Below are 27,159 nucleotides of genomic sequence, written 5' to 3'. Positions count from 1 at the left end.
TCTTTAAGCTTTTTTTCTTTTTTATTTTTTTTGAGACGGAGTCTCGCACTTTTGCCCTGGCTGGAGTGCAGTGGCACGATCTCGGCTCAATGCAAGCTCTGCCTCCTGGGTTCACGCCATTCTCCTGCCTCAGCCTCCCGAGTAACTGGGACTAGCAGGCGCCCGCCACCATGCCTGACTATTTTTTTGTATTTTTAGTAGAGATGGAGTTGCACCCTGTTAGTCAGGATGGTGTCGATATCCTGATCTCGTGATCCGCCCGCTTCAGCCTCCCAAAGTGCTGGGATTACAGGCGTGAGCCACCTCTCGCGGCCAGCTATTTCTATTATTATTATTATTATTATTACTACTACTACTACTATTTATGAGACAGAGTCTTGCTGTGTTTCCCAGGCCAGAGTGCAGTGGTGTGATCTCAGCTCACTGCAACCTCCACATTCCTGGTTCATGCGATTCTTGTCCGTCAGCCTCCAGAGTAGCTGGGAGTACAGGTGTCCGCCATCCTTGCCCAGCTAATTTTTGTATTTTTAGTAGAGATGGAATTTCACCATTTTGGTCAGGCTGGTCTTGAACTCTTGACCTCAAGTGATCTGCCTACCTCGGCCTCCCAAAGTGCTGGAATTACAGGCATGAGCCACTGAGCCCAGCCCGTACAATTTCTTAAGTGACATTTTTAATGAAAGTTCAGGCTCTTCATCAAGTTAGTTATCTGAGTGGTTTATGGTTCCTTATGTAGGTCTGAACATCTCAGATATAATCTAATAAATACAAACTACGGTGGGAAGCACAACTTCTATTTTATTGCACTCTATGCCTCTGTTCTTAAAGCCTAAGATCACATTACTTTGTGTAGTTGATTTTTTTTTTTTTTTTTTTTTGAGACAGAGTCTTGCTCTGTCACCCAGGCTGGAGTACTGTGGCTCAATCTTGTCTCACTGCAACCTCCACCCCCTGGGTTCAGGCGATTCTCCTGCCTCAGCCACCCGAGTAGTTGGGATTACAGGCCTGCACCACCACACCCAACTAATTTTTTAAAATATTTTTAGAAGAGACGGGGTTTCACCAGGCTGGTCCCGAACTCCTGACCTCAAGTGATCCACCCACCTTGGCCTCCCAAAGTGTGGGATGACAGGCGTGAGCCACCACGCCCGGCCATGTAGTTGATTTTTTAATGTAATTGACAATTTTACATAAGTTTATCCCTGTAATTATCATCTTGTTAATTTGGTTTGTTGTTTTAGCTTGATAACGTCATTTCACCTCTTGACCATTTCTCATATGTTTGTATTATTGATAAATTTGATAAACGTGTGTTTTTGTTTTCGGTCACTGGTAAACATGTATAAGGATAGAGCAATGCTATACAACATGAGTAGACTATCATTATGTTAACATTAATCTGTTAGCCTTTTGGATAAAATTCAGTTGTGAATCCCACCTGCTGTTTTATATCATCTAACCTTTATTTTCTATGAAATAGCAAGCGGTATCCTGTTGAAATCCAAATACAGTATATTCTGCCTCTGACATCTCTGAACTCCTAGGCTAGTGACCCTGTCAAAAAAGAAAACGAAGTTGCATATTAGTTGCTGTTTGGGTATCTTATGCTACTGTTTATAGATCATTGCATAACTTGCCAGTGGTTCATAAGTGATCTGTTTAATAATTCATTTAGAATCTTTCTGAGAAATAATATTTCACCAGTCTACAGTTTCTGTACTCGACCTCTCTTGCCCCACATTTTAAAAAATTATAATTTTCCCATTTCCAAGACTTCTAGTCCTGTTTTTTTTTCATTTTCAAATAATTATAGAAAATTAACCATATTTCTTCGTAGTTGCAGAGATTTTTTTGTTGTTATTTCGTTATTGTCTTTTGGTTGTGGTTTTTTTCTTTGTTTGGTTTTTTTTTTTTTTTTTTTTTTTTGAGACGAAGTCTCGTTCTGTTGCCCAGGCTGGAGTGCAGTGGCACGCTCACTGCAACCTCTGCCACCAGGGTTCAAGCGATTCTCTGGACTTAGCTTCCCAAGTAGCTGGGATTACAGGCATGTGTCACCACACCTGACTAATTTTTGTATTTTTTTAGTAGATAGGGAGTTTTCTCCATGTTGGCCAGGCTGGTCTTGAACTCCTGACCTCAAGTGATCCGCTCACCTCGGCCTCCCAAAGTGCTGGGATTACAGACATGAGCCACCGCACTCGACCATGGTTGTTTTTTTTGAGACAGGGTCTCACTCTGTTGTCCAGACGAGAGCACAGTGGCACAGTCATGGCTCACACTGCAGCCTCAGTCTTCCAGGCTCAAGCAATCCTCCTACCTCAGCCTCCTGAGTAGCTGAGACTAAAGGCTCATAACACTATGCCTGGCTAATTTTATTTTTTGTAGAGGTCTCATCATGTTTCCTGGGCTGGTCTCGAACTCCTGGGCTCAAGCAATCCTCCTGCCTTAGCCTCCCAAAGTGCTGAGATTACACGCGTACCTGGCCAGATTTTTTGACATTAAATGAAATTCTGTTTCGGAAACTTTTTTTTTTTTTTTTTCTAGACAGGGTCTCCCTTTGTCTCCCAGGCTGGAGTGCAATGGCGCCATCTTGGCTCACTGCAGTCTCTGCTCCTGGGCTCAAGTGATTCTCCTGCCTCAGCCTCCTGAGTAGCTAGGACTACAGGTGTGCACCACCATGCCCATCTAATTTTTGTATTTTTTGTAGAGATGGGGTTTCCCATGTTGCCTAGGCTGGTCTTGAATTCCTAAGCTCAGGTGATCTGCCTGCTTTGGCCTCCCAAAGTGCTGGAATTACAGGCGTGGGCCACCACGCCCAGCTTGTTTTGGAAACTTCTTCTTTTTTTTTTTTTTTGACACAGAGTCTCGCTCTGTCTCCCAGGATGCAGTGCAGTGGCGTAATCTCAGCTCACTGCAACCTCTGCCTCCTGGGTTCAAGTAGTTCTCCCTCTCAGCCTCCCAAGTAGCTGGGACTACAGGCACATGCCACCACACATGGCTAATTTTTGTATTTTCAGTAGAGACGTGGTTTCACCATATTGCAGGCTGGTCTCAAACTCCTGGCCTGAGGTGATGCGCCTGCCTGGGCCTCCTAAAGTGCTGGGATTACAGCGTGAGCCACTGCACCCGTCCTGGAAACTCTTTTAGAAAAAAACTTTATTCCCTGGACATTTTAACTTAGAAATGAAAGAATTAAACTACTCTCTGAAGAACAGTTGTATGCAGCTTCCCCATAATATTGACATCTCCAATTTAGACCTAACTTTTCATTTTCTGTTTTTTTCTTTTGGAGACAGAGTCTTGCTGTGTCACCCAGGCTGGAGTGCAGTGGTGCAATCTTGGCTCACTGCAACCTCTGCCTCCCAGGTTCAAGCAATTCTCGTGCCTCAGCCTCCCAAGTAGCTGGGACTACAGGTGCCCACCACCGTGCCCAGCTAACTTTTTGTGTTTTAGTAGAGACGGGGTTTCACCATGTTGCTCAGGGTGGTCTCGAATGCTTTAGCTCAGGCAATCCGCCTCCTTGGGCATCCCAAAGTGCTGGGATTACAGGCGAAAACCATCGCGGCCCTAACTTTTCATTTTCTGTTTGGAATGAAAACCTATACCAACTATAAACACACAGACATACACACACATACACACACATACACACACACACTTGCCATTTATAATTGTAGTTGATTGGCAAGGATGGTCTAAGTTTACCAGGCTATGTGTTGTAGGTGAAGGGCGCTACAAACGAGATAGAACTTCAGAAGACATCTCTAGGGACTAAAGACTTTATATTGGCAGCCAGCAACTTTTCCTGCTTGTTAATTTTAGACCTGACAGTTGAATTTATGTTTGAGCAATTTTAGCAGATAAATGCATTTTTAAAGTACCTTCCTCTTTTGGCATTTTAGTTTTTACTTTCATTTTTAAAAAATTGCAAATTGTGAATGAATGTGCATATTAAATTAGCATGCTACTAGTCAGGGAACCAGTGCATTTTCTTTTGATACTTTCTCATTCATCTGATACTATTAGTTATAAATTCTCCTGGAAAGCAGAAGGATGGACTTGATAACCCCTCAAGGTCCTTTTCAGGTCAGACATTCATAAATAGAAGTTAAGATCAAGGAATTTACTCTTGAAGAATCAGGAAGAAAAATAGACTGTAAAGAAAATAAAATTGAAATGTTTCTATTGGTGGGAATGGATAAACACAAGTAAGGAACATAAATGACGAGAAATAATAACTCCTTTGAGCTAAAAACAAAACAAAAATCAACAACAACAAATATTTTGCATTGGGGTCATTTTATATCTTAAAAATATTTTATCATGACATTTTCTCTTCGACATTTCCCTTGTGGACACTTTGTGTTGAAAGAATGTTGGGTTTTGTTCCTGTTAAATCATAGTATTTTGTTTCCTTCCTTTCTCTTGTTTGTCCTTTTGTTTAAAAACTTTTTTTTTTTTTGGTCTTCTGTATAATGTACTGACTGCCTGTATACAATGAGGCAAGATTCAATTCCATTTTGAAAGTATTTGCTATATCACTTCCTCAGAAATGAAGGATGAGTGTTACAATTCAGGAAAGGTTGTATGAAAAGATAAACTTGTGTAAAAAGATAAGCTTTTAAATTTTTGTAGGCCAACATTTAAGAAAGGTTCCCAACCAAAGCAAAGGGGAGTTAGTATATTAGTCTTTTTTTTTTTTTATTTTTTTTTTTGAGACGTAGTCTTGCTCTGTCACCCAGACTGGAGTGCAGTGGCAAGATCTTGGCTCGCTGCAGCCTCCGGCTCCTGATTACAAGCAATTCTTCTGCCTCAGCCTCCTGAGTAGCTGGGATTACAGGTGCCCACCACCATGCCTGTCTAATTTTCGTATTTTTAGTAGCGACGGGGTTTCAACCATGTTGGCCTGGCTGGTCTCGCACCCCTGACCTCAAGTGATCCACCCACCTTGATCTCCCAAAGTGCTGGAATTACAGGTGTGAGCCGCTGTGCCTGGCCTAGTATAGTAGTTTTAAGAAGAACATAATACGTAAGCATTGGCTGGGCACAGTGGTTCACACCTATAATCCTAGCACTTTGGGAGGCTTGGGCCCAGGAGTTTGAGACCAGCATGGGCAACATGACGAAACCTTGTGTCTACAAAAAATACAAAAATTAGCCGAGTGTGGTGACGCGCGTCTGTAGCCCCAGCTACTTGGGAGGCTGAAGTGGGAGGATTGCTTCAGCCCAGGAAGCAAGGGTTTCAGCCAGCCAAGGTTGCAGCACTGCACTCCAGCCTGGGCAACAAAGAGATACTCTGTCTCAAAGAAAGAAAGAATACATAAGTTTACAGTAAAACTCATTACAAACTCTTGACTTCAGGTTGTTAGTTTTTTCTCATCTCTTTTTTTTTTGGAAACGGAGTCTCTGCTCTGTTGCCCAGGCTGGAGTGCAGTGGCACAGTCTCGGCTCACTGCAGTCTGCCTCCCAGGTTCAAGCAGTTCTTCTGGCTTAGCCTCCTGAGTAGCTGGGATTACAGGCACACACTGCTACTCCTGGCCAATTTTTTTTTTGTATTTTATTTTATTTTATTTATTTATTTATTTATTTATTTATTTATTTATTTATTTATTTATTTTTTGAGACGGAGTCTTGCTCTGTCGCCCAGGCTGGAGTGCAGTGGCCGGATCTCAGCTCACTGCAAGCTCCGCCTCCCGGGTTTATGCCATTCTCCTGCCTCAGCCTCCCGAGTAGCTGGGACTACAGGCGCCCGCCACGTTTTTTGTATTTTTTAGTAGAGACGGGGTTTCACTGGGTTAGCCAGGATGGTCTCGATCTGCTGACCTCGTGATCCGCCCATCTCGGCCTCCCAAAGTGCTGGGATTACAGGCTTGAGCCACCGCGCCCGGCCTATTTATTTATTTTTGAGATGGAGTCTGGCTCTGTCGCTCAGGCTGGAGTGCAGTGGCCGGATCTCAGCTCACTGCAAGCTCCGCCTTCCGGGTTTACGCCATTCTCCTGCCTCAGCCTCCCGAGTAGCTAGGACTATAGGCGCTTGCCACCTCGCCCGGCTAGTTTTTTTTTTTTTTTTTTTAGTATTGACGGGGTTTCACCGTGTTAGCCAGGATGGTCTCGATCTCCTGACCTCATGATCCACCCGCCTCGGCCTTCCAGAGTGCTGGGATTACAGACGTGAGCCACTGCGCCTGGCCTTTTTTTTTGTATTTTAGTAGAGATGGGGTCTCACTGTGTTGCCCAGGCTGGTCTCAAACTCCTGAACTCAGGCAGTCCGCCCACCTCAGCCTTCTAGAGTGCTGGGATTACAGGCATGAGCCACCGCGCCCGCCACGCTTTTTCTCATCTGTTGGCAATTTTAATCCTCAGTGTTCCCATACATTTGAAACCAGAATGTGCATAAAGTTTCTTTTTTTCTGTTCAATACTGCATCTCTTTTTTTTTTTTTTTTGCATCTCTTCTTAATAAATATCATGAAAGTCTATGAAAGTGTAGGTTGGGTGAGGTGGCCCACACATGTAATCCCAACACTTTGGGAGGCTGAGGCAGGCAGATTGCTTGAGCTTGGAGTTTGAGACCAGCCTAAGCAACACAGGGAGACCCCATCTCTACAAAAAAATTTAAAAATTAGCTGCGCTTGGTGGTGCACGCCTTTAGTCCTAGCTACTTGGGAGGCCAAGGAGGGAGGATTACTTGAGCCTGGGAGGGGGAGGTTTCAGTGGGCTGAGATCACGCCATTGCACTCTAGCCTGGGTGACAGAGTGAGACCCTGGCTCAAAAAAACCAAAAACTAAACTAACAGGAGCCAAGATTTAGCTAAAAAAGTCATTTCATGAGCTTGTGGCATGGACATCTGTGGTAACATGTTTTGCCACAGCCCCACCTTCTCACAAAACCCCGCTTGCTTCCTTCGAATGGAATTACTTACTGTTTTCTCCTGATCTGATAGATTGCTTCTTTTCGCTGTAGTAGACAGGGAATGTTTGTGTGCTAAACCGGTCAATTTTTGCGGGGCCTTAAAAATTACCATGCAGTAAGAAAAAAACATTCTGTCAGATTGAAAAATAGGGCACAACCATTCTTTTTGAAATAGGAATATGTCTGACTCATTATTATTATTATTATTATTATTATTATTATTATTTTTAGAGATGGGTCTGGGCCTGTCACCCAGGCTGGAGTGCAGTGGCGTGATCGTAGCTCACTGGCAGCCTTGAACTCCTGTGCTCAAGTGATCCTCCAGTCCTCCTGCCTCAGCCTCCCAAGTAGCTGGGACTGCAGACACACACCGCCTGGCTTCCAATCCAGCCAATCTTTAATTATTTTGCAGAGAAAGGATTTCACTTTCTTGCCGAGGGGTCTAAAACTCCTGGCCTCAAGCGATCCTTCTGCCTCAGCTTCCCAAAATATTGGGATTACTGGTGTGAGCCACCACTTCCAGCCCGTAACTGTATTATAAAATCAGGATGATTTGTTGAATGTGACATAATTAATTACTGTAAATGATTCATGTTGGTACCAAGTTTCTTGCCAGTAATATTTATTTAAGTTGTATCAAACTTGAATGACACCTTGTTGGTTTTATTTAACATCGTATTTGTGGTACCAACATGACTCCTGTAGCACCATTTTCTTTTTCTTTTTTCTTTTTCCTTTTTCTTTTCTTTTGAGACAGAGTCTTGCCCTGTTGCTCAGGCTGGAGTGCAATAGCACAATTTCTGCTTACTACAACCTCTGCCTCCTGGGTTCAAGCGATTCTCCTGCCTCAGCTTCCCAAGTAGCTGAGATTATAGGTGCCTGCCACCACGCCCAGCTAATTTTGTATTTTTAGTAGAGGCAGGGTTTCACCATTCTGGCCAGGCTGGTCTTGAACTCCCGACCTCAGGCAATCTGCCTGCCTTGGCCTCCCAAAGTACTAGGATTATAGGCATGAGCCACCGTGCCCAGCCAGCACCATTTTCTTCAACTTATTTTTTAAAGTTTTGGTTAACAGTAGTTTGCTAATACTTTACACGTACATGTTTGGGACTGGTGAGAGTGAATTGGCGAGCATTGGAATAACCCCAAATAGATCACTGTTGAAAATATGTGGACAGACTTAGGAAATAAATATTTTTTCCTGAGAACTTCTAAGTGTCTCAGCGATTGTCGTTGTGGGATAGTGCAGCTGTTTCCTACCCAGAACCAAGCTTATACTTTAATATTAAAGCCTGTCAGGTTTTTTGTTCTTTGCAGCCTGTTTAAGATTTTAAATTGGTCCTTTAAATTAAAAGATAATTTTAAAAGATCAGTGTTTTGGGGTTGATTACTTTTGGCTTATTGTTTTGAGGATCATACTTTATCTGAAAATGAGCAGGAAAAAAAACAGAATTTTTTGTTTAGTTTTTGTTCAGCATCCTATCAGTTTCCAGGAGTTTTTTAACTTCTAAAATGCACAGTGAGGCCAAACATAGATAAATATAATGTTCTCCAGTTATTTCTAACTTTGCTTCCTGCTGTCACTTTAGCAAGTTGTTGCTTCTTTGTTTTTGCTTTATTAACCTTTCTGGGGATAGCTCAAAATAGTCCTGGAATCCTCTGAAAGCCTAGAGAGCCTTAAAAGAAACTTCAGGTAGTTGCCTGTATAAAGCTGCTTCCAGATAGGTTCTAAGCTTTGGCTATGTGTTGCCTAACATGATTCAGCCTAATTCTCACTCTCATCTGTCTTCAGTCATTTGCTGCAAAACTATTTGGTCTATTTAAGCTGGCTCCTTTCTTTGAAGCCAGTTTCTGCATGTCTGAGCTTGAAATCCAGAAATTAATTTCAGCCTTCTGATTGATCAATCTAGGGCCCTCCACTGCTTGTGTATTTCTTAAAGCAGTGGATCTCAAACTTTTTGGTCTCAGAATTCACCCCATAATATTCTTAAAAATTACTGAGGGCCAGGCCTAGTGGCTCACACCTGTAATTCCAGCACTTTGGGGGGTTGAGGTGGGGGTGGAGGGATTGCTTGAGTCCAGGAGTTTGAGACTAGCCTAGGTAATATAGTGAGACCTCGTCTCTACAAAAATTTAAAAAATTACCCGAGTTTGTTGGTGCACTCCTGTAGTCCCAGCTACTCAGGAGGCTTAGGTAGGAGGATCATTTGAGCCAAGGAGACAGAGGTTGCAGTGAGCTGAGATTGTGCCACTGCACTCCAGCTTGGGCAACAGAGTGAGACCCTGTCTCAAAAAAAAAAAAATAATAAAGTAAAATTATTGAGGACTCCAAAGAGTATTTGTTTATCTGGGTTATATCTGTTGATACTTAATATATTAGCAATTATGAGATAAGTTTTTAAAATATTTATTAGTTTACTTTAAAATAAGAACAAACCCATTACATGTTAACATAAATATATAGTTTAAAAAGAATTTGGGGGAAGGACTTCAGATCTCTTTAATGTCTGGCTAAATAGAACACAGCTGGATTCTCATATCTGCTTCTGCATTCAATCTGTTAAGATATGTCATTTTGGTTTAAGTATATGAAGAAAACAATGTAATGGGAAAAGAAAGGATTATTTTTAGGTAATTGTATATAGTCTTCTTTGATACTACGTAAAATCTGGAAAGTGATAGTTTCATAAAGGTTAGCTGTGGTATAGAATTTGAAACCACATCTGTGAACTTTTTAGTACTGCTATGTTAAAATGCATTGGCTCAGGATAAACAGCTATCATTGGGAAATTTTTTAAAAATGCATTGGCCTCACTTGCCTTTTTTTTTTTTTTTTTTTTTGAGACAGAGTCTCACTGTGTCACCCAGGCTGGAATGCAGTGCCATGATACTGGCTCAGTGCAACATCTGCCTCCCAGGTTCAAGCGATTTTTGTGCCTCAGCCTCCCGAGTAGCAGGGACTACAGGTGCACACCACCATGCCCTACTAATTTTTGTGTTTTTAGTAGAGACAGGGTTTCACAATGATGGCTAAGCTGGTCTTCAACTCCTGGCTGCAGGTGATCTGCCCACCTCAGCCTCCCAAAGTGCTGGAATTACAGGCGAGAGCTACTGCACCCGGCCAGCCACCTCGCCCAGCCTAGCTTGCTCTTTAAATAGATCTTTTACTCACAAATGATTTTAACCTTCATGAACCCCCTGCAAGAACTGTAGGGATCCCTGGAGCCCACTTTGAGAACAGTAGTCTTACAGCACCAACCTTGAAAAATTCAGCTGTTGGGCACGGTGGCTCACTCCTGTAATCTCAGCACTTTGGGAGGCTGAGGTGGGTGGATCATGAGGTCAGGAGATCAAAACCATTCTGGCCAATATGGTGAAACCCCGTCTCTACCAAAAATACAAAAATTAGCCAGGTGTGATGGCACATGCCTGTAGTTCCAGCTACTCACGAGGCTAAGGCAGGAGAATCGCTTGAACCCAGGAGGCAGAAGTTGCAGTGAGACGAGATCGAGCCACTGCACTCCAGCTTGGTGACAGCAAAAGACTCCGTCTTAAAAAAAAAAAAAAAAAAAAAAGAGAAAAAGAAAAATGCAGCTGCGGAGCACGGTGGCTCACACCTGTAATTCCAGCACTTTAGGAGGCCAAGGCAGGAGGATCACTTGAGGTCAGGAGTTCAAGACCAGCCTGGCCACTATGGTGAAACCCCATCTCTACTAAAAATACAAAAATTAACTGGGTGTGGTGGTGCGTGCCTGTAGCCCCAGGTCCTTGGGAGGCTGAGGTGGGAGAGCTGCTGGAACCCAGGAGGTGGAGATTGCAGTGAGCTGAGATGGTGCCACCTTACTCCAGCCTAGGTGACAGAGCGAGACTCCTTCTCAAAAAAAAAAAGAAAAGAAAAAGAAGTGCAGCTGTTTTCCTATAATTTTCACATATCACAACATATTCTTTCCAATTTTTTTCAACCATTGAAAAATGTAAAAACCGGCTGGACGTGGTGGCTCATGTCTGTAATACCAGCACTTTAGGAGGCTGAGGCGGGCAGATCACTTGAGGCCAGGAGTTTGAGACCAGCCTGGCCAACACAGTGAAAACCTGTCTCTACTAAAAATTGAAAAAATTAGCTGGACGTGGTGGCACATGCCTGTAATCCTAGCTACTCGGGAGACTGAGGAATGAGAATTGCTTGAACCCGGGAGGCAGAGGTTGCAGTGAACCAAGATCACGTTACTGCACTCTAGCCTGGGCAACAGAGTGAGACTCTGTCTCAAAAAGAAAAGAAAAGAAAAATTTAAAAACTATTCTTAGTTTGTGGGCCATATAAAAATAGGTGATAGGCTAGATTTGGCCCATGAGTTGAAGTTTGCTAACCTTTCATATATGCTATTACGGGATTAAGAATTTTTTTGTTTGTTTGGAGATGGAATCTTGCTCTGTCACCAGGCTGGGTGCAGTGGCGTGATCTCGGCTCACTGCAGCCTCTAACTCCCTGGTTTGAGCTATTCTCCTGCTTCAGCCTCCCGAGCACATGCTACCATGCCCAGCTAATTTTTGTATTTTTAGTAGAGACGGGGTTTCACCATGTTGGCCAGGAGGGTCTCGATCTCCTGACCTCATAATCCACCCTCCTTGGCCTCCTAAAGTGCTGGGATTACAGATGTGAGCCACCACACCCAGCCTGGATTATGAATTTTAAAATAATTATAATAAAACATGCTTAATGTTAAAAATGTGAATATTAGCTGGGCACAATGGCCCACCCCTGTAATCCCAAAACCTTGGGAGGCCAAGGCGGGAGGATCGCTTGAGCCCAGGAGTTTTGAGACCAGCCTGGGCTACATGGCGAGACCCATTGTCTCTACAAAAAAACAAAAAAAAGACCTGAGCATGGTAGTGTGCACCTGTAGTCCCAGCTACTCAAGAGGCTGAGGCAGGAGGATCTCTTGAGCCCAGGAGGTCAAGGCTGCAGTGAACTGTGATCATGCCACTGTACTCTAGTCTGGGTGACCGCGAGACCTTTTCTCAAAACAAACAAAAAAAACCCACCAAAAAAACCAAACTATGAACATCACTTAATTTTCCTAAATAAAATGATACCCCAGAACATGTAACCCCTCAAATTCATGTTTCAGGACATTTATTTATATAATAAGCATATGTAACATGTTTATATATAATAAGCAGATATAATAGTACCTGTTGTGCTCTGAAGTGTTGGTAAAACATGATTCAGTTGTAACTAGTTTTAGGGTTTATAAAAAGATGTGGTGTCCACTCTTGTATCTTTTTTTTTTTTTTTTTTTTTTTTGAGACAGAGTCTCACTCTATTGCCCAGGCTGCAGTGCAGTGGTGCGATCTCAGCTCACTGCAACCTCCGCCTTCGGGGTTCAAGTGATTCTCCCACCTCACCCTCACAAGTAGCTGTGATTACAGGTGCCCGCCATGACACCTGGCTAATTTTTGTATTTTTAGTAGAGATAGGGTTTCACCATGTTAATCAGGCTGGTCTCCACCTTCTCACCTGAAGTAATCCACCTGCCTCGTCTTCCCAAAGTGCTAGGATTACAGGTGTGAGCCACTGCACCCAGTCCATTTTTGTATCTTGTTTGGAATGTATGAGAACAGCTAACTAGGATCAGACCTACCTTAACCCGTTGCCTTTTTTTTGCCTATATATATTTTTGTAACTCTCTGCCTCAGTTTTCCAGTCTGTTAGCAAGTGCTTTACAAAACACCGATATAAAACAATAAGGCTAAAGTCCAGGTGCGGTGGCTCCCGCCTCTAATACCAGCACTTTGGGAGGCCGAGGTGGGCAGATCATTTGAGGTCAGGAGTTCGAAACCAGCTTGGCTAACATGGTGAAACCCCATCTCTACTAAAAGTACAAAAATTAGCCGGGCATGGTGGCGCATGCCTATAGTCCCAGCTACTCAGGAGGCTGAGGCATGAGAATCTGTTGAACCCAGGAGGTAAAGGTTGCAGTGAGCCGAGATCACACCACTGCACTCCAGCCTGCGTGACAGAGCAAGACCCTGTCTTAAAAATAAAAATAAAAAAAAAAGCGTAAGATTTAAAACAATAAGGCTAATTAGTTTAAGATTATAGTGGTACATATATGCTTTCAGCATATCCTTTTGGGACATTTGATTTAGTAATAAGATAATATATGCTAAACTATTATGCTAAATACTTCAATGGAAAATTAGTCCGGAATTTATGAGCTTTTTTTTTTTTTTTGAGACAGAGTCCCAGTCTGTCACCCAGGCTGGAGTGCTGTGCTGTGATCATAGCTCACTACAACCTGAACTCCTGGGCTCAAGGGATCCTCTCATCTCGGTCTCCCGAGCTCCCGAGTAGCTAGGACTACCGGCACACACCACTGTGGGTTGGGTGGCTAATTTTTTTTTTTTTTTTTTTAAGAAACAGGGTCTCGTGGCTGGGTGCAGTGGCTCATGCCTATAATCCCAGCACTTTGGGAGGCTGAGGCGGGCAGATTACCTGAGGTCGGGAGTTCAAGACCAGCCTGACCAACATGGAGAAACCCCATTTCTACTAAAAATACAAAATTAGCCACTCGTGGTGGCGCATGCCTGTAATCCCAGCTACTTGGGAGGCTGAGGCAGGAGAATTGCTTGAACCTGGGAGGCAGAGGTTGTGGTGAGCTGAGAACACGCCATTGCACTCCAGCCTGGGCAACAAGAGCGAAACTCTGTCTCAAAAAAAAAAAAAAAAAAAAAAAAGAGAAAGAAAGAAAAGGAAAAAAAAGAAAAAGAAAATAAAGGCTCTTGCTTTGTTGCCTAGACTGGTCTTGAACTCCTGACCTCAAGCTGTCCTCTGACCTCAGCCTCCCAAAGTGTTGGGATTACAGGTGTGAGCCATGGCACCTGGCCTATGAACAGAAATTTTAATACCTAAATAATCTACTGCCTAGTAAAACTTGAGTAGTCTACTTTGTTTTCTGGGGTTCCCATAACCTGCATTATAGTTCATGTGTTAACTGGAATCTTAAGTCAGTTTGCTAGATGTAATGGAAATCAGAGCAGCACTGAGTATCCTATGGAGAATATAAAATGTTGAGACTGCTGTGGCGAAGAACTTGTATTTGTACTCTTTGCTTAATGGCAGCTAAATTTTCTTACAGTCTGAAACGTGGTAACTGAAGTTGTGTGTTTAGAAGAGAGCTGTTTGCATATAATTTCTTTTTATTATCACAAAGAAATGGAGCCCATAGAGCTCTGTTTGGGTACCTTTCTAAGTTTTTCAGCTTGTTTATACTGAGTTGAAAGGTATTCAGTACCTGCTAAACTTGGTTTCAGCTCTATATTCCCTTTGTGATGCATGGTTGGGGCAATTTCTAATTGTCTGGTATAAGCATAATTGTTAGGGAATATTCATGGGATTGTGAAAATGGATCCTGGAAGGTAACAAAAGGAGGAGCTATTTTGAATTGCCTGTTTTACCTTGTGTGTTGATAAACAAGTTTCCACCATGTTTGTTTCTATATGAAATGGTTTGTAATTTTAGAATTTTTTATGGCCTTTTTTGAACTTAATTTGTCACTTGGTTCTGTTATTTTGTAGTTAGAAAATGAGTAGTTTTGTATAATTTTTAAATATACTGTTTAGTGCTTTAGAATAGTCAGACAGATATGGACTTTTTTTTTTTTTTTTTTTTAAGAAAAAAAGTCTTATTATTTGTTACACTGCACAATTCTGACCACCAATAACCAATGCGGTCCAGGAGAGAAGAACATCTTGCTTCTCAACAAACTTTCCTCCCTTGCTTTAACATTTTTGAGGATCCTTTCCCAAACCTATTACATCTGTATTATGATGGTTACAAATTTTCCAACTCTGCCACTCCCTCCAGTGCATTATTTTTAGTATCTTCATTAAAGGGGCAAAATAAAATAAAATAATAAAGATTCTGTACTTGTAATAACAAAACAATGTTGGAAACTGTCATTAAATCAGGACAAGTGAGAAACAGATCTGTTCCCAGTCCTCACAGTTCTATAAATTTAGGAAGTACACAAAAAAATTAGAAATTAAGTACACTCAATGGGATACATTAAAAATGTACAGTTTTGGTATGTCAATCATACCTAAGTAGTTTTAAAAACAAATGATCCAACCCATACCGCCAGCTAATAAAGAACAAACAAATGAGTCATACAAAAGAAAAATCACACATTTTGGTTTACTCCTAGTTTTGAGTTAAGAACACTAACAATAAAATTTGCATGTAATGAATATGGTTCCCTAAATACAACAGATGAATTATTTTATATACACATCTTATTTTTGTTTATGGAGAATCGGTTAATAAACACATTTTAAGTTCAATATATTATATATTTATGAGTGGGAAGCAACCTTAGACATTTTAAACACCAGAAATATACGAAACAATTAAAAGTGAAGTAATACAAAGTCCCTTGTGTTTTGATCCTGGAGTCAAACCATAGAAATCTCAGGTTATTAAGAGAACTTTGAAAAATATTGTTTCGAATATTAAAAATCGTGTGTTTGAGGGAGGGAGAGAATTAACAGCCTTTCTTTGCCTTAAAATACTCTACGTTTTATGAAATTGCAATTGGAATGAAGCAGCTCCTAAAGTAGTCAGTGTTCAGAGGAAGAGAAAATTGAGCACAAGAGCCAACTACCATTTTACTCAACTCCTTCACAATGCTCAGCTGAAGGACTTCTCACTTAAAAGACCTGTTGAAGGTCAGGCACAGTGGCTTATGCCCATAATCCCAGCATTTTGGGAGGCCAAGGCGGGTAGATCACTTGAGTCCAGGAGTGTGAGACCAGCCTGGCCAATATGGGGAAACCCCGTCTCTACTAAAAAATACAAAAAAGTAGCCGGGCAAGGTGGCAGGCGCCTGTAGTCCCAGTTACTCGGGAGGCTGAGGCAGGAGAATGGCGTGAACCCGGGAGGCGGAGCTTGCTGTGACCTGGATCCAGCCACTGCACTCCAGCCTGGGCGACAGAGCGAGACTCCGTCTCAAAAAAAAAAAAAGCTGGGTGTGGTAACAGGTGCCTGTAATCCCAGCTACTCGGGAGGCTGAAGCAGGAGAATCACTTGAACTCAGGAGGCGGAGATTGCCCTGAACTGAGATTGCACAAGTGCACTCCGGCCTGGGCAACAAAGTGAGACACTGTCTCAGAAGACAAAACAAAACAAAAAAGAGCTGCTGCTGAAGTCGTGTCTATTTTAGAAAAATAGTATGAATGAGTTTTTCTACATATTAACTACAATTTATGGTAATTTGCGAAACGTTTTTCTGTTTTTAAATCTGAGAGTCTCTATCTCCACTCACAAAGCAACAGGCACTACTAGGGCTCTTAGGCTAACATCTGCCACCCCACGAGTCAGCATGCATGGCCCATCAACAGGTGTGCAGAGGACCAGAGTTCACCTGTCAGCAGCCCCACGGAATCCGCCTCTCTAGACTTTCTGCCATTAATTACCATAGATGTGGCCTTTTTCCTGATATTCTATTCCCATTGGAGGCTTTTTATTAAGACCTTGTTACACAGGCCTCTTGTGGGGATTCCACTGCCTCTGGCATCCTCGCCCTGGCCGAAATTCTCGCCCAGGAGGCCAGCAAAGCCTCTGGGGCAGAAGTTGTCACCACAACTGTATTAACTCCCTCAAGGAGAGCAATGGAATCTTCCAGGGCAGGCGGCCCCTCCGCAGGGGGAAGGGCCACTTCAGGAGGATGATGTGTCTCAGAACTTTGCAGGGACGTTTCCCCTTTTGCCACCTTTAATTTTTTTTTGCAATGATTTCCAGATTTTGACCTCTTTTGCTGTGCTAGGAAAATCCTTTTGATTTGGATAGGCAAAGGCACACAGACGCCTATATGCATCCAATTTCTGGCCTTTGGAGCTCAGCTTCAATTGTTGGCACCAGGCCCGCAGAATGTCCCAGTGAATCAGATTAACAGGTGGCAGTTTAGAGGGTAATGGATGGATTTGGTATCTTCTTCTGAAGTCTGGGGTTGTCAGTGTACTCTGCCGCCTTCTTAGGACAGAGCACTTTATTGCCTTTGACAGACATTTTTCTTTGGTTCCCTTTGCTGATGTTCCTCCTTGCCTTTTGCCTTCTCCATACTTGTAGAAGAAGCCGGACCTCTTTTTTTAAACTCAGACTTCTTTCTTTTTTTATTTTGAGACGGGGTCTTGTTCTGTCGCCAGGCTGGAGTGCAGTGGCGCAATCTCGGCTCACTGTAACCTCCGCCTCCTGGGTTCAATGATTCTCCTGCCTCAGCCTCCTGGGTAGCTGGGACTACAGGCGTGCACCACCACGCCCAGCTAATTTTTTTTTTTTTTTTTTTTTTTTTGAGACGTAGTCTCACTCTGTTGCCAGGCTGGAGTGTAGTGGCGCGATCTTGGCTCACTGCAACCTATACCAGCTAATTTTTTTGTATTTTTAGTAGAGGCAGGGTTTCACCATGTTGGCCAGGATGGTCTCAATCTCTTGACCTCGTGATCCACCCACCTAGGCCTCCCAAACTGCTGGGATTACAGGAGTGAGCCACTGCACCCCACCAACTCAGACTTTTTTCAATCATGCCTATCTGCGTTCTTTTTTCTTATTAGGTTACATTATAATTTTTTGACTTATTAAGACCAGTCTGTGATTATTGTAGAGACTTCGAAAAATACTAAAAGTACAAAGAAGAAAATAGAATCACCTAGGATACCATTATCCAGAGATAACCATTATTAACATTTTGATGTTAATTCCCTTATCTTTTCAATGCTTATTATTTTGTTTACTTTTTTATAGATTTACAATTATGGTGCATGTACAATTTTATATTTTTTTTTTCCTGTTTAACATACAACATTTTCTCATATTTTTAGTTTTCAAAATGTTATTCTTTATAACTTAAATATAGTTTATTATAAGGCAGTACCTTAATTTATATTTATCCATTCTTATTTAATTTAATTCCTATTCTTTTTTGGTGGTAAAGATGACTGTGGTTAAACACTTAATGCAAAAATGGTCCACATGTCTGGTTTTATCTTTAGAGAGTCTGAAAGAAGAATGAACTGTTCAAAGGATATAAAACATTTTAAGACATGTAATGTAAATATTGCCAAATTGACTTCCAGAAAGATCATCAAAATATGTACTGCCAAAAGCACTATATAAAAGTGCCAGGCCAGGCACAGTGGCTCATGTCTGTAATCCCAGCACTTTGGGAGACCGAGGCAGGCAGATCACTTGAGGTCAGGAGTTGGAGACCAGCCTGACGAACATGGAGAAACCCCGTCTCTACTAAAAATACAAAATTAGCCAGGTGTGGTGGTGCATGCCTGTAATCTCAGCCACTCAGGAGGCTGAGGTAGGAGAATCGCTTGAATCCAGGAGGCGAAGGTTGCAGTGAGCCGAGATCGTGCCATTGCACTCACTCTAGCCTGGGCAACAAGAGCAAAACTCCATCTCAAAAAAAAAAAAAAAAAAAAAAAAAAGGGCCCTTTCTGCTGCATACTCTATTGGCATTATCTTGTACTTGAACATGTATCTTAATAGCTCTAGGTGAGGTTTTCAAGGTTTGATTGGGGTTAACTTGACAAATTTCTCCCTTCTTTCCATTTTTAGCACTGTAACCAAAAACTACAGAGCTTCATGTTATTTGGGTGATAAAAAATAGACTTGGTTGACTGTGGTCATAAAAAGTGCCTTAGGTATTGGCCGGGCGCGGTGGCTCAAGCCTGTAATCCCAGCACTTTGGGAGGCCGAGACGGGTGGATCACGAGGTCAGGAGATCGAGACCATCCTGGCTAACACGGTGAAACCCCGTCTCTACTAAAAATATAAAAAAAAAAACTAGCCGGGCGAGGTGGCGGGCGCCTGTAGTCCCAGCTACTCGGGAGGCTGAGGCAGGAGAATGGCGTGAACCTGGGAGGCAGAGCTTGCAGTGAGCTGAGATCCAGCCACTGCACTTCAGCCTGGGCGACAGAGCGAGACTCCGTCTCAAAAAAAAAAAAGTGCCTTAGACACAAGATAGTCATAAATATGGATTTAAAATATGTGTAGCCTTAAATACATAAATACCTGCATAGCAAATATTTTGTGGATCCAGCAGCTTTCTGCAGAAACCTGGAGTTAAGTGCGAACTTAAATATAGGCTTTAAATATTTATTAAATATTAAATCAATAAATATTTATTGAATATCTACTGTGTTGTAAGAAGAAAGGCTTCCTGAAGTTTTAACCTAAATCTCTATATTCTACCCCATTTCCCTTTTGATTACAGATAATGCAGCCATTCCCTTTTTAGTCAGAAAACCAAAATAGCCCTCATCAGTCACTAACACATCACCTTTTCATTTTCCTTTAATAGCAGTTATCTGCTGTTAATCTAAAATTATTTTGCTTACTTGCTTATTACTTGCTTCTTCCTTTTAGAATATAAGTAAGCTCTGTGAGGGCAGAAATCATGTCTGTCTCATTTGCTCTTGAATTACTTGGGTCTAGGACATATGGCACTGTGCATAGGCACTGAGTAAAATATTTGGTGAATTAATGAATTTTAAAACTCACTAAATATGTATAATCCAAAAAGCAAATTATGGTTATTAATTTCAAACTTCTTCCTTGTTAAATCTTTTTTTTTTTTTCGAGACAGAGTTTCACTCTTGTTGCCCAGGCTAGAGTGCAATGGTACAATCTCGGCTCACTGCAAACTGTGCCTCCCAGGTTCAAGCGATTCTCCTGCCTCAGCCTTCCAAGTAGCTGGAATTACAGGCATGCACCACCATGCCTGGCTAATTTTTGTATTTTTAGTAGAGACAGGGTTTCACCATGTTGGTCAGGCTGTTCTCGAACTCCTGACCTCGGGTGATCTGCCCGCCTTGGCCTCCCAAAGTTCTGGGATTACAGGCGTGAACCACTGTGCCTGGCTCCTTGTTAAATCTTTTACTAAGACTGTTAACTCCTCTTTTTTATAATCTGGAGTTGCTAGCAAAATAATTTGATAAATGACCATATACAGTAGCATCTAAATGATATGTATACTGATCAACCTCTGACTGACTGAACTTGTAAATTAAGCCATCATTCTTAATGTCTTTCATGACAGATGAGTAAAAAATTATTTTTGTGTGAAGGCCTATTGTCTTTTTGTTTTTATATCCACTTTGCCTAGCACTTGATCGTTCCTTATTAGTGGTTTCTGAATGAATGAATGATAGCTAGTCTTAACATCTTCTAAATTTTTATGACGCTGATACTTACAGTACATTATCCTTCTAATTTTTTTGTACCTAGCAGTGTCTGCTTTTTGTCATTAGGAATCTGAAAACAGGCCCCTGGATGTGTTTGTGTGTGGCTTTTATTCCTTGCTTAGAGTTGGGCCATCTTATTACCAACAATTTCTCTAGTTGGTTACTAGAGAAATGATCACAATACACCATGTCTGCATTCTTTTTTCTTATTAAATTATATTGTAATGGTAATACCACACCAGGTTTAGAGAATTTACTTTGTAGTCCTCAGTGACAGACTCCATACTTAGTCGATTAAAATATATAGATATAGACAAATATCTAGATATACATAAATCTGTTTTCTTGCACAATGACCATTTTAGGATCTACCTCTGTCTCTAACAAAACTAACATAGATTTTATGAAATTATCTCAGTTATTAAAAATCATTCTCTAAACCTTGGGTTTTCTTCAGTTCTCTCCCAGCATTTACATAACTTTCTCTTTTGAGTAAATGTTAATTTTTTTAATCATTTAAAAAATTCTGGTGACTGAGTACCTGAGCCTTTTCTGCAGATATTGGCATCTGGGACAGTTTTTTAATGCTTTTTTGTCTTCCCTGTTCTAAGATCTTTGCTGAAAGCAGCCCACTTCCCCTTGTCAGTGCTTCTTAGTGTGTGTATCCCTCTTCTGTCATTTATTGTTTAGTTCTATAAAATGCTTATGTTTCATCCTGAAGAATAGATTGGGAAGGAGATGACACACTGTGAGTGCCATGCCCAGACACATGATCTGCTTGTCAAACAGAATAGTTATAAATGAGCTGTGAGTTAAATTCTAGTGAGTGGCAGTATTATTTTTCAAAATTTCACTTTATGTCTCAGTCTGTTTACACTACAGAAATGTGTTGCTTTTTGTTTTTGAGATGGCATCAGTGAGACCTCACTGATAATTAAAGATTTAAGTGTTAGATTGAAATCAGCAAAATGACATTCTTTATATGTAGCAATTGATGCAGCAGACTAGGAGTGAAGGAGAAATTTTTTTTAAAAAAAGATGTTAGCTGGATTTTTTTTTTTTTAAATGGGGAGACAGATCATTCTTATTTTTGTTAAATACTTAAATTTTTAAAATCACTGTACAGTGAAAAAATTTTTAAACAAGAATAATGGAAACGACAAGAGGCAACAGATTGAGGGAATGATTTAAGAATAATTGTGGGTGTTTAAGAAGAGAGGCTTCTTCCTCTCATTGTGATCTTCCTTTGGTGAAAATGGTAAAACAAAGGCCAGCAAATTTAGAAGGAAGCAGGAAATCCTAGTTAGTGGCTGTCAATTGAATATTTAAGAACAATGAAAATACTTCTGTTAGATTTTATTGCTTTTTTCCCCCCAATTTTTTTGTTTTTGCTTTTTTTCTTTCAGAAAGTAATGATTTTTCATCTCTCTTTTCTAGTAAGTGTGCCACCAAATAAAATTGGTAAGCCATATATTGTGATGTGATTGTGCAAAGCCAAGTTACATTTTGAATTTTGTGATATGAGGGAAGCCATTCCAGAATTTATTTCACCACTTCCTATGCCAATACTGTCCCACTTCTCAGCCAGAACTCTTTCCCTCCTCTAAATAGGTAGAAAAATGAGAAAATTTAGCATCAAATAACAGAACCAAGATAAAAGTAAGGAATCCTGCCTGATCCTTGTGTTATGTCTACTCTAGCCCTTGTAGTTTACTTCCTGGTTGAAAATATATTAGAGGACATTGTTGAAATAAAATTCTCATTTTGTGATTATATTAGGGAAGCAAATTCTGGGACATTCAGTGAAATTATCTCTAGCACAGGAGTTACGAATTTTTCCGGAAATGAATTGCTTTCTAGATGTGCTCTGAGTTTTCAGCCTTAATGGCCCTGGTCATTGCATTTATTTACTTTTGTTTACTCATATTTTGTACCATGTTGTAGTTCCCGAAAGTGCTAAAAAAAATCATGTATTTAAAACAAACCAACCAACCAGAAAAGCCCCCTCATCCTGGGGCTGTGTGAAGAAGAATGAAGCTCTCATTTCCCAGTACCCAATCATCAGCTTGAGCTGGCCTCTCCTAGGAACAGAATTTATTGAAGCAATTTATCCTGGCTAAATGTGATATAAATCTGTGTACATGTATGTATGTACAGGCTCTGTTCCATTACAGCAGTGCTGTAGCATCAGTTTTCTTCCTAGTTAGACCATGTTTCTATCACACTGAAAGATGACCAAGAAACCCCTTCTATTTTATGGGGCACCCCACAATTTTAAACACTGATTAGTTGTGGAATTACTGATTGGACACTAGAAATACTGGTTTCTAACCCCAGAATGAGTCCTAAGAGGGTAGGAGAGATGTTACCTAGCTACCCTCTGCGTTTTAAGCATGGTTTTCCGATTACCAGATTCAGTCTAGCACATTAACATTTTATTTCAATGCGAGCCTGACAGATTGTCCTAACATTTCAGTTTATTTCCAAGATAAAAATTTGAAATTTGGTTACAGTTCTGAAGTTATTTGCAGGCGTATTCAAATTGTAGTTCCTCTCTCATCTTCCCTTGTTCATATTCTTTTGTATACCTTTCTCTTTTATGGAAGGATGTTTGAAAATATCCTTTAGGAGTTTATAAGACTACTTTTACCCCCCACTTCATTTTTCTCTTCCACCTTCCAAAATGCTGTTTATCTTTTAGGAATTGTTTTTACTATGATTTGCATTTCTAATCTTTATCCATCTCCACTTCTATTTTTATTCCTAGTTGGAATATGAGAAATTTCTCCCACACATTCAGATTGGAATTACTGTTCTTCAACAAAGAATTTCAATAAACACTTTGAGAGTTTAGCTTCAATAATTTAAAAACCAGTATAAACCCTGTTAAAGTCTTCAGAGGAATAGAAGGGATAGATGGTGATGCCTTTTAGTGCCATTTCTTTTATCCCCTGCAGCAGCACACATCTGTTGGCTGCAACAGAGCAGCCCAAGAACACTGGTCGAGAGCAGCACAAACAGCCGGAACATATTCTCCCAGTAAACCCCCAAAGAGTCGACATTTGTTTTATTGCTGCTTTTAAAAACCTAGCCGTAAATAGAATCAGAGGGGGGAAGGGCATCGATATTTCTCCATTTGCCACAGACGATTGGTGGGGGGAGGAGGAGGCTCCCGGTTTTTATTTTTATTTTTTTATTAATGAAAACCATTTCCCATGTAGCCCAATAGGATGGGTGCTTTGTTTTCTTTGGCAATAATATGGGATAAACAGCCCTTGCCAACAGTCTCGTAGTTTATACACCAGGGAGCCAGATTATGGCCCTGTAAAATGGAGCACCCCTCCTATAATCCCTTAATTAATTAAATGACAAATTTTGGTCTTCTCTAGTTCAGAAATATGGCTTCCGCATCGAGCGTTCAGTGAATTTATTGACATAAGGAATTGCACTAGTTGTAATTCAGCAGGTTGGAGGAGTGTGTTATATACTGTAGTAGAAAGAGGGAAAATCTAGCAAAGGTTTGAAACTCCTTGACTATTTAGATCTCAATCTTTCTAATTAAAAGTTTCAATTGAGACACAGTAGATCATATGCCACCTGTCTAATGGGTCTCCCCAAAGTAGCCTGTGTTTACAACTTTGATAGATGCATTTGTGGAACACCTGTTTCTGGGGTTGATATTTTTGAAGCACTTTTTTTTTTGCTCCAGCATATTTAACATAACTTTTTCCCCCACCTCCCCCTCCTCAGCTCCGCTTTGCTATATGAAATATGGGAGACGACAGACCGTTTGTGTGCAATGCCCCGGGCTGTGGACAGGTACGTTTACAATATACTTTATTGTGAATGTCTCGTTGTGAATCAAAGTGGCTGTTTTATCACTAAGGCAAAGAGTTTAAAGCCGGTATTTTACGTGATCACTGGAGGTAATCAGATCAGAGGATTTGCAGTGTGTAAATCCAAGTTATGAGGAAGTGTAGGCACTCTACCGTAATGAAATCTGCCTTGCTCTCTTCCATATTGTTATTCTACTGGTGTTTGTTTCCCACCACACAGTGTGGAAGAATACATGTTGCTCTCTCCTCTTTTCTAAAGCTGTCCATCTAAATACAAAGCAGGTTTAGAAATGTTTTCTCTTCATGCCGGGCGCGGTGGCTCACGCCTGTAATCCCAGCACTTTGGGAGGCCGAGATGGGCAGATCACCTGAGGTCAGGAGTTTGAGACCAGCCTGACCAAAACCCCGTCTCTACTAAAAATACAAAATTAGCTGGGTGTGATGGTGCATGCCTGTAATCCCAGCCACTCAGGAGGCTGAGGCAGGAGAATGGCTTGAGCCCGAGAGGCGGAGGTTCCGGTGAGCTGAAATTGTGCCACTGCACTCCAGCCTGGGTGGCAAGAGTGAAACTCAAAAAAAAAAAAAAAAAAGAAATGTTTTCTCTTCAACCTGCATGGATATAAAAGTCTGTTTAACATATTTGGAGAGGCAGCTGATAATGTACCCACTCATTGTGAACCCCAATTTGCCAGAATCTATTTGGATTTTTTCAAATAAGGAAAAAAAAACGTTTCTTTTGACTGTTGATCCAGAAAATCATTGTTAGCAGCTACGGCAGATATCTATCTAGAAAAGACAAATCCAATATAGAACTTGAGATCTCACAGCATTATATAAACATTTTCTCTGTCTAATGCCATAAATGCATTGTTCTGTATGTCAGCTCTCATGTAATTATATTCATATGTGTATATTGTATGTTATTTTTCATCATATGCTTTTTTAATAAGGTATTTTTGTTGAAATTGCCTTTTTTTTCATTTTGCATCTTCTTAACTCTTCTTCCTAGACCTTCCCCTATTGCCATGTTCCACAAAGTATGAAGAAAGGAATACAAAGGAAGTTTTATTTGCCTTCATTAATTCGCTTTATAGAACTCAAAGGGTTGAGTTTCTGTTCACTTAGGAATATGTCATGTGACTGTCCACTGACACTTACTGGTGGTATGTGAGATTACAGAGTAATTATATTAAACATTGTAAATATGGACAAAAAGAAGAGCTTAACTTCAGAGATTCCTATGAATTTGAGAGGTAGATAAAATGGGGGTGGTGACAAGGAATGAAGAGAAGGAAGATTCCAAATTCCAGTAAATGCTAAAATTTTCAAAAAAGACCAACAAAGGCATCGTATTCTGCAGTATTTGACATCCTAGGGTGTATTTCCTTTCATGTCGAAGTTTTCAACTTTATTATTTACTACATGTTTCCCCATGTGATTTCTTTAATATATATATCCATTTGAGACCAGACCAGACCCTGTCTCTACAAAAAAAAAAAAAAATTAAAAATTAGCCAGGCATGGTGGCACATACCTGTAATCCCAACTACTTGGGAGGCTGGTGCAGGAGGATCACTTGAGTCCAGGTGTTTGAGGCTACAGTGGGCTATGATCATGCCACTGCACTCCAGCCTGGGCAGCAGAGCGAGACACTGTCTCAAAATAAAAAAATGATCTCTCCAAACTTTTACATGTGAATTAGATAATACTATTTACTATGATGCTTATGACCGATACCTCATCCCTTTTTTTTTTTTTGGAGATGGAGTCTTGCTCTGTCACCCAGGCTAGAGTGCAGTGGTGCGATCTCGGCTTACTGCAAGGTCCGCCTCCCGGGTTCACACCATTCTGCTGCCTCAGCCTCCCAAGTAGCTGGGACTACAGGCGCCCGCTGCCATACCCAGCTAATGTTTTGCATTTTTAGTAGAGACAGGGTTTCACTGTGTTAGCCAGGATGGTCTCGATCTCCTGACCTCGTGATCCACCTGCCTTGGCCTCCCAAAGTGCTGGGATTATGGGCGTGAGCCACCGTGCCCGGCCTTCATCCCTTTTTTACTTCTTGCTTTTAGTTGAAAAATAGGCATTTTTGGTGAAAAGATTTATTTTTCCAATACTTACCATTATTTTTCTTCACTTATTGTTTAAGCTACTCCTGAACTCCTCTTATATGTTATATGCTTAAACCACCCAGACAAGGACTTCGCAAAGAAGTAAAAATAGATGATAAAAATAAGGAATATACGAGAAAAGCTTCTCAAGCTCTCTGAGGAAGAAAGATATGAATAACACCTCTTTAGGCTGTCTCATCAGAAAATAGTAGTATCCACTGAAATTTGTGAAATGTCACAGATTTGTGAAATTTGTTTTTGTTTTGCTGTGTTTTGGACTGGAGGTAGGAAAATATTAGGGACTTTTGACTTTGGTTCCTTCTCGTAAAGTTGCGTTCCACTTACCATAAGCCATTTTCTTCCCCTGCTTCTCTCTCCTGTTTCTGAATTATTTGTTGGTATTTTGGTAATTAGGATTCATTATAACCTCTGAGTTAGGTTCTAAAAGCTTTTTTCCCCTCAGTAGGAAGGTGAGTGTGGAACATTGCTACCTTTTTCTTTTGGATTCAAGATACTTATTTCATTGAAAAAGGATACAAAGGTACAACTTAAGGCTTTGATGGTAGCATGATTCATCCGTTTACCTCCTTTGCATGTCAAAACTTTATGCTCAGGTGAGATTATAGTTCTTCAGTTATATTTAGTCTCTTCCAAGTTTCTCCGACTATCAGGTAATAAATAACTCTAGATTGGAATCTCTACAAGATTTACTGTGATTGCTTTATGTTATATGAAATAGTGAAAATCTGGCAGATAAGATAAATTTGGTAAAGTGAACTACTCTTGGCCTGTCATCCAACTCCTTAATATCCCTTGAGAATGGTTTCATTCTGGAGCCACCTTGAGCCTTTCAAGCTATTTATAATCCATTTGTCATAGATTCAAGTTCTTTCTTCCAGAAATGGTATAATAACAAAAAGGCTATGTAAATCCCAGAATGGGTAATAAGGACCATGATAATTTTTACAAGACATGGTTTAGAACCTGCTACCATAGAAGTCGCAAAAAGCAGTGGCTTCTACCGGGTAGAGGAAGTAGGAATGAAAACAATTATA

The 27,159-nt window shown here is 40.9% G+C and overlaps 1 protein-coding gene and 1 pseudogene across 15 annotated transcripts in view; one reads left to right on the top strand and one right to left on the bottom strand.

Annotated features, from left to right (window-relative positions):
* Positions 1 to 27,159, top strand: part of ATF7 (activating transcription factor 7) — a 120,664-nt gene that overhangs the window by 4,571 nt on the left and 88,934 nt on the right. For all 15 annotated transcript variants that reach the window (XM_031650523.1, XM_031650530.1, XM_031650522.1 and 12 more), the window contains one exon: positions 23,911 to 23,979. In XM_031650523.1, coding sequence (XP_031506383.1) covers positions 23,925 to 23,979 — 55 coding nt within the window. In that variant the 5' untranslated portion in view covers positions 23,911 to 23,924. Of the gene's footprint in view, positions 1 to 23,910; positions 23,980 to 27,159 lie in introns of those variants that run through there.
* Positions 16,437 to 16,978, bottom strand: LOC103875766 (annotated as a pseudogene).

This window comes from Papio anubis, chromosome 9, assembly GCF_008728515.1.
Source record: "Papio anubis isolate 15944 chromosome 9, Panubis1.0, whole genome shotgun sequence".
NCBI classification, from domain to species: domain Eukaryota; kingdom Metazoa; phylum Chordata; class Mammalia; order Primates; family Cercopithecidae; genus Papio; species Papio anubis.
This window is presented reverse-complemented; position numbering and strand designations above follow the sequence as displayed.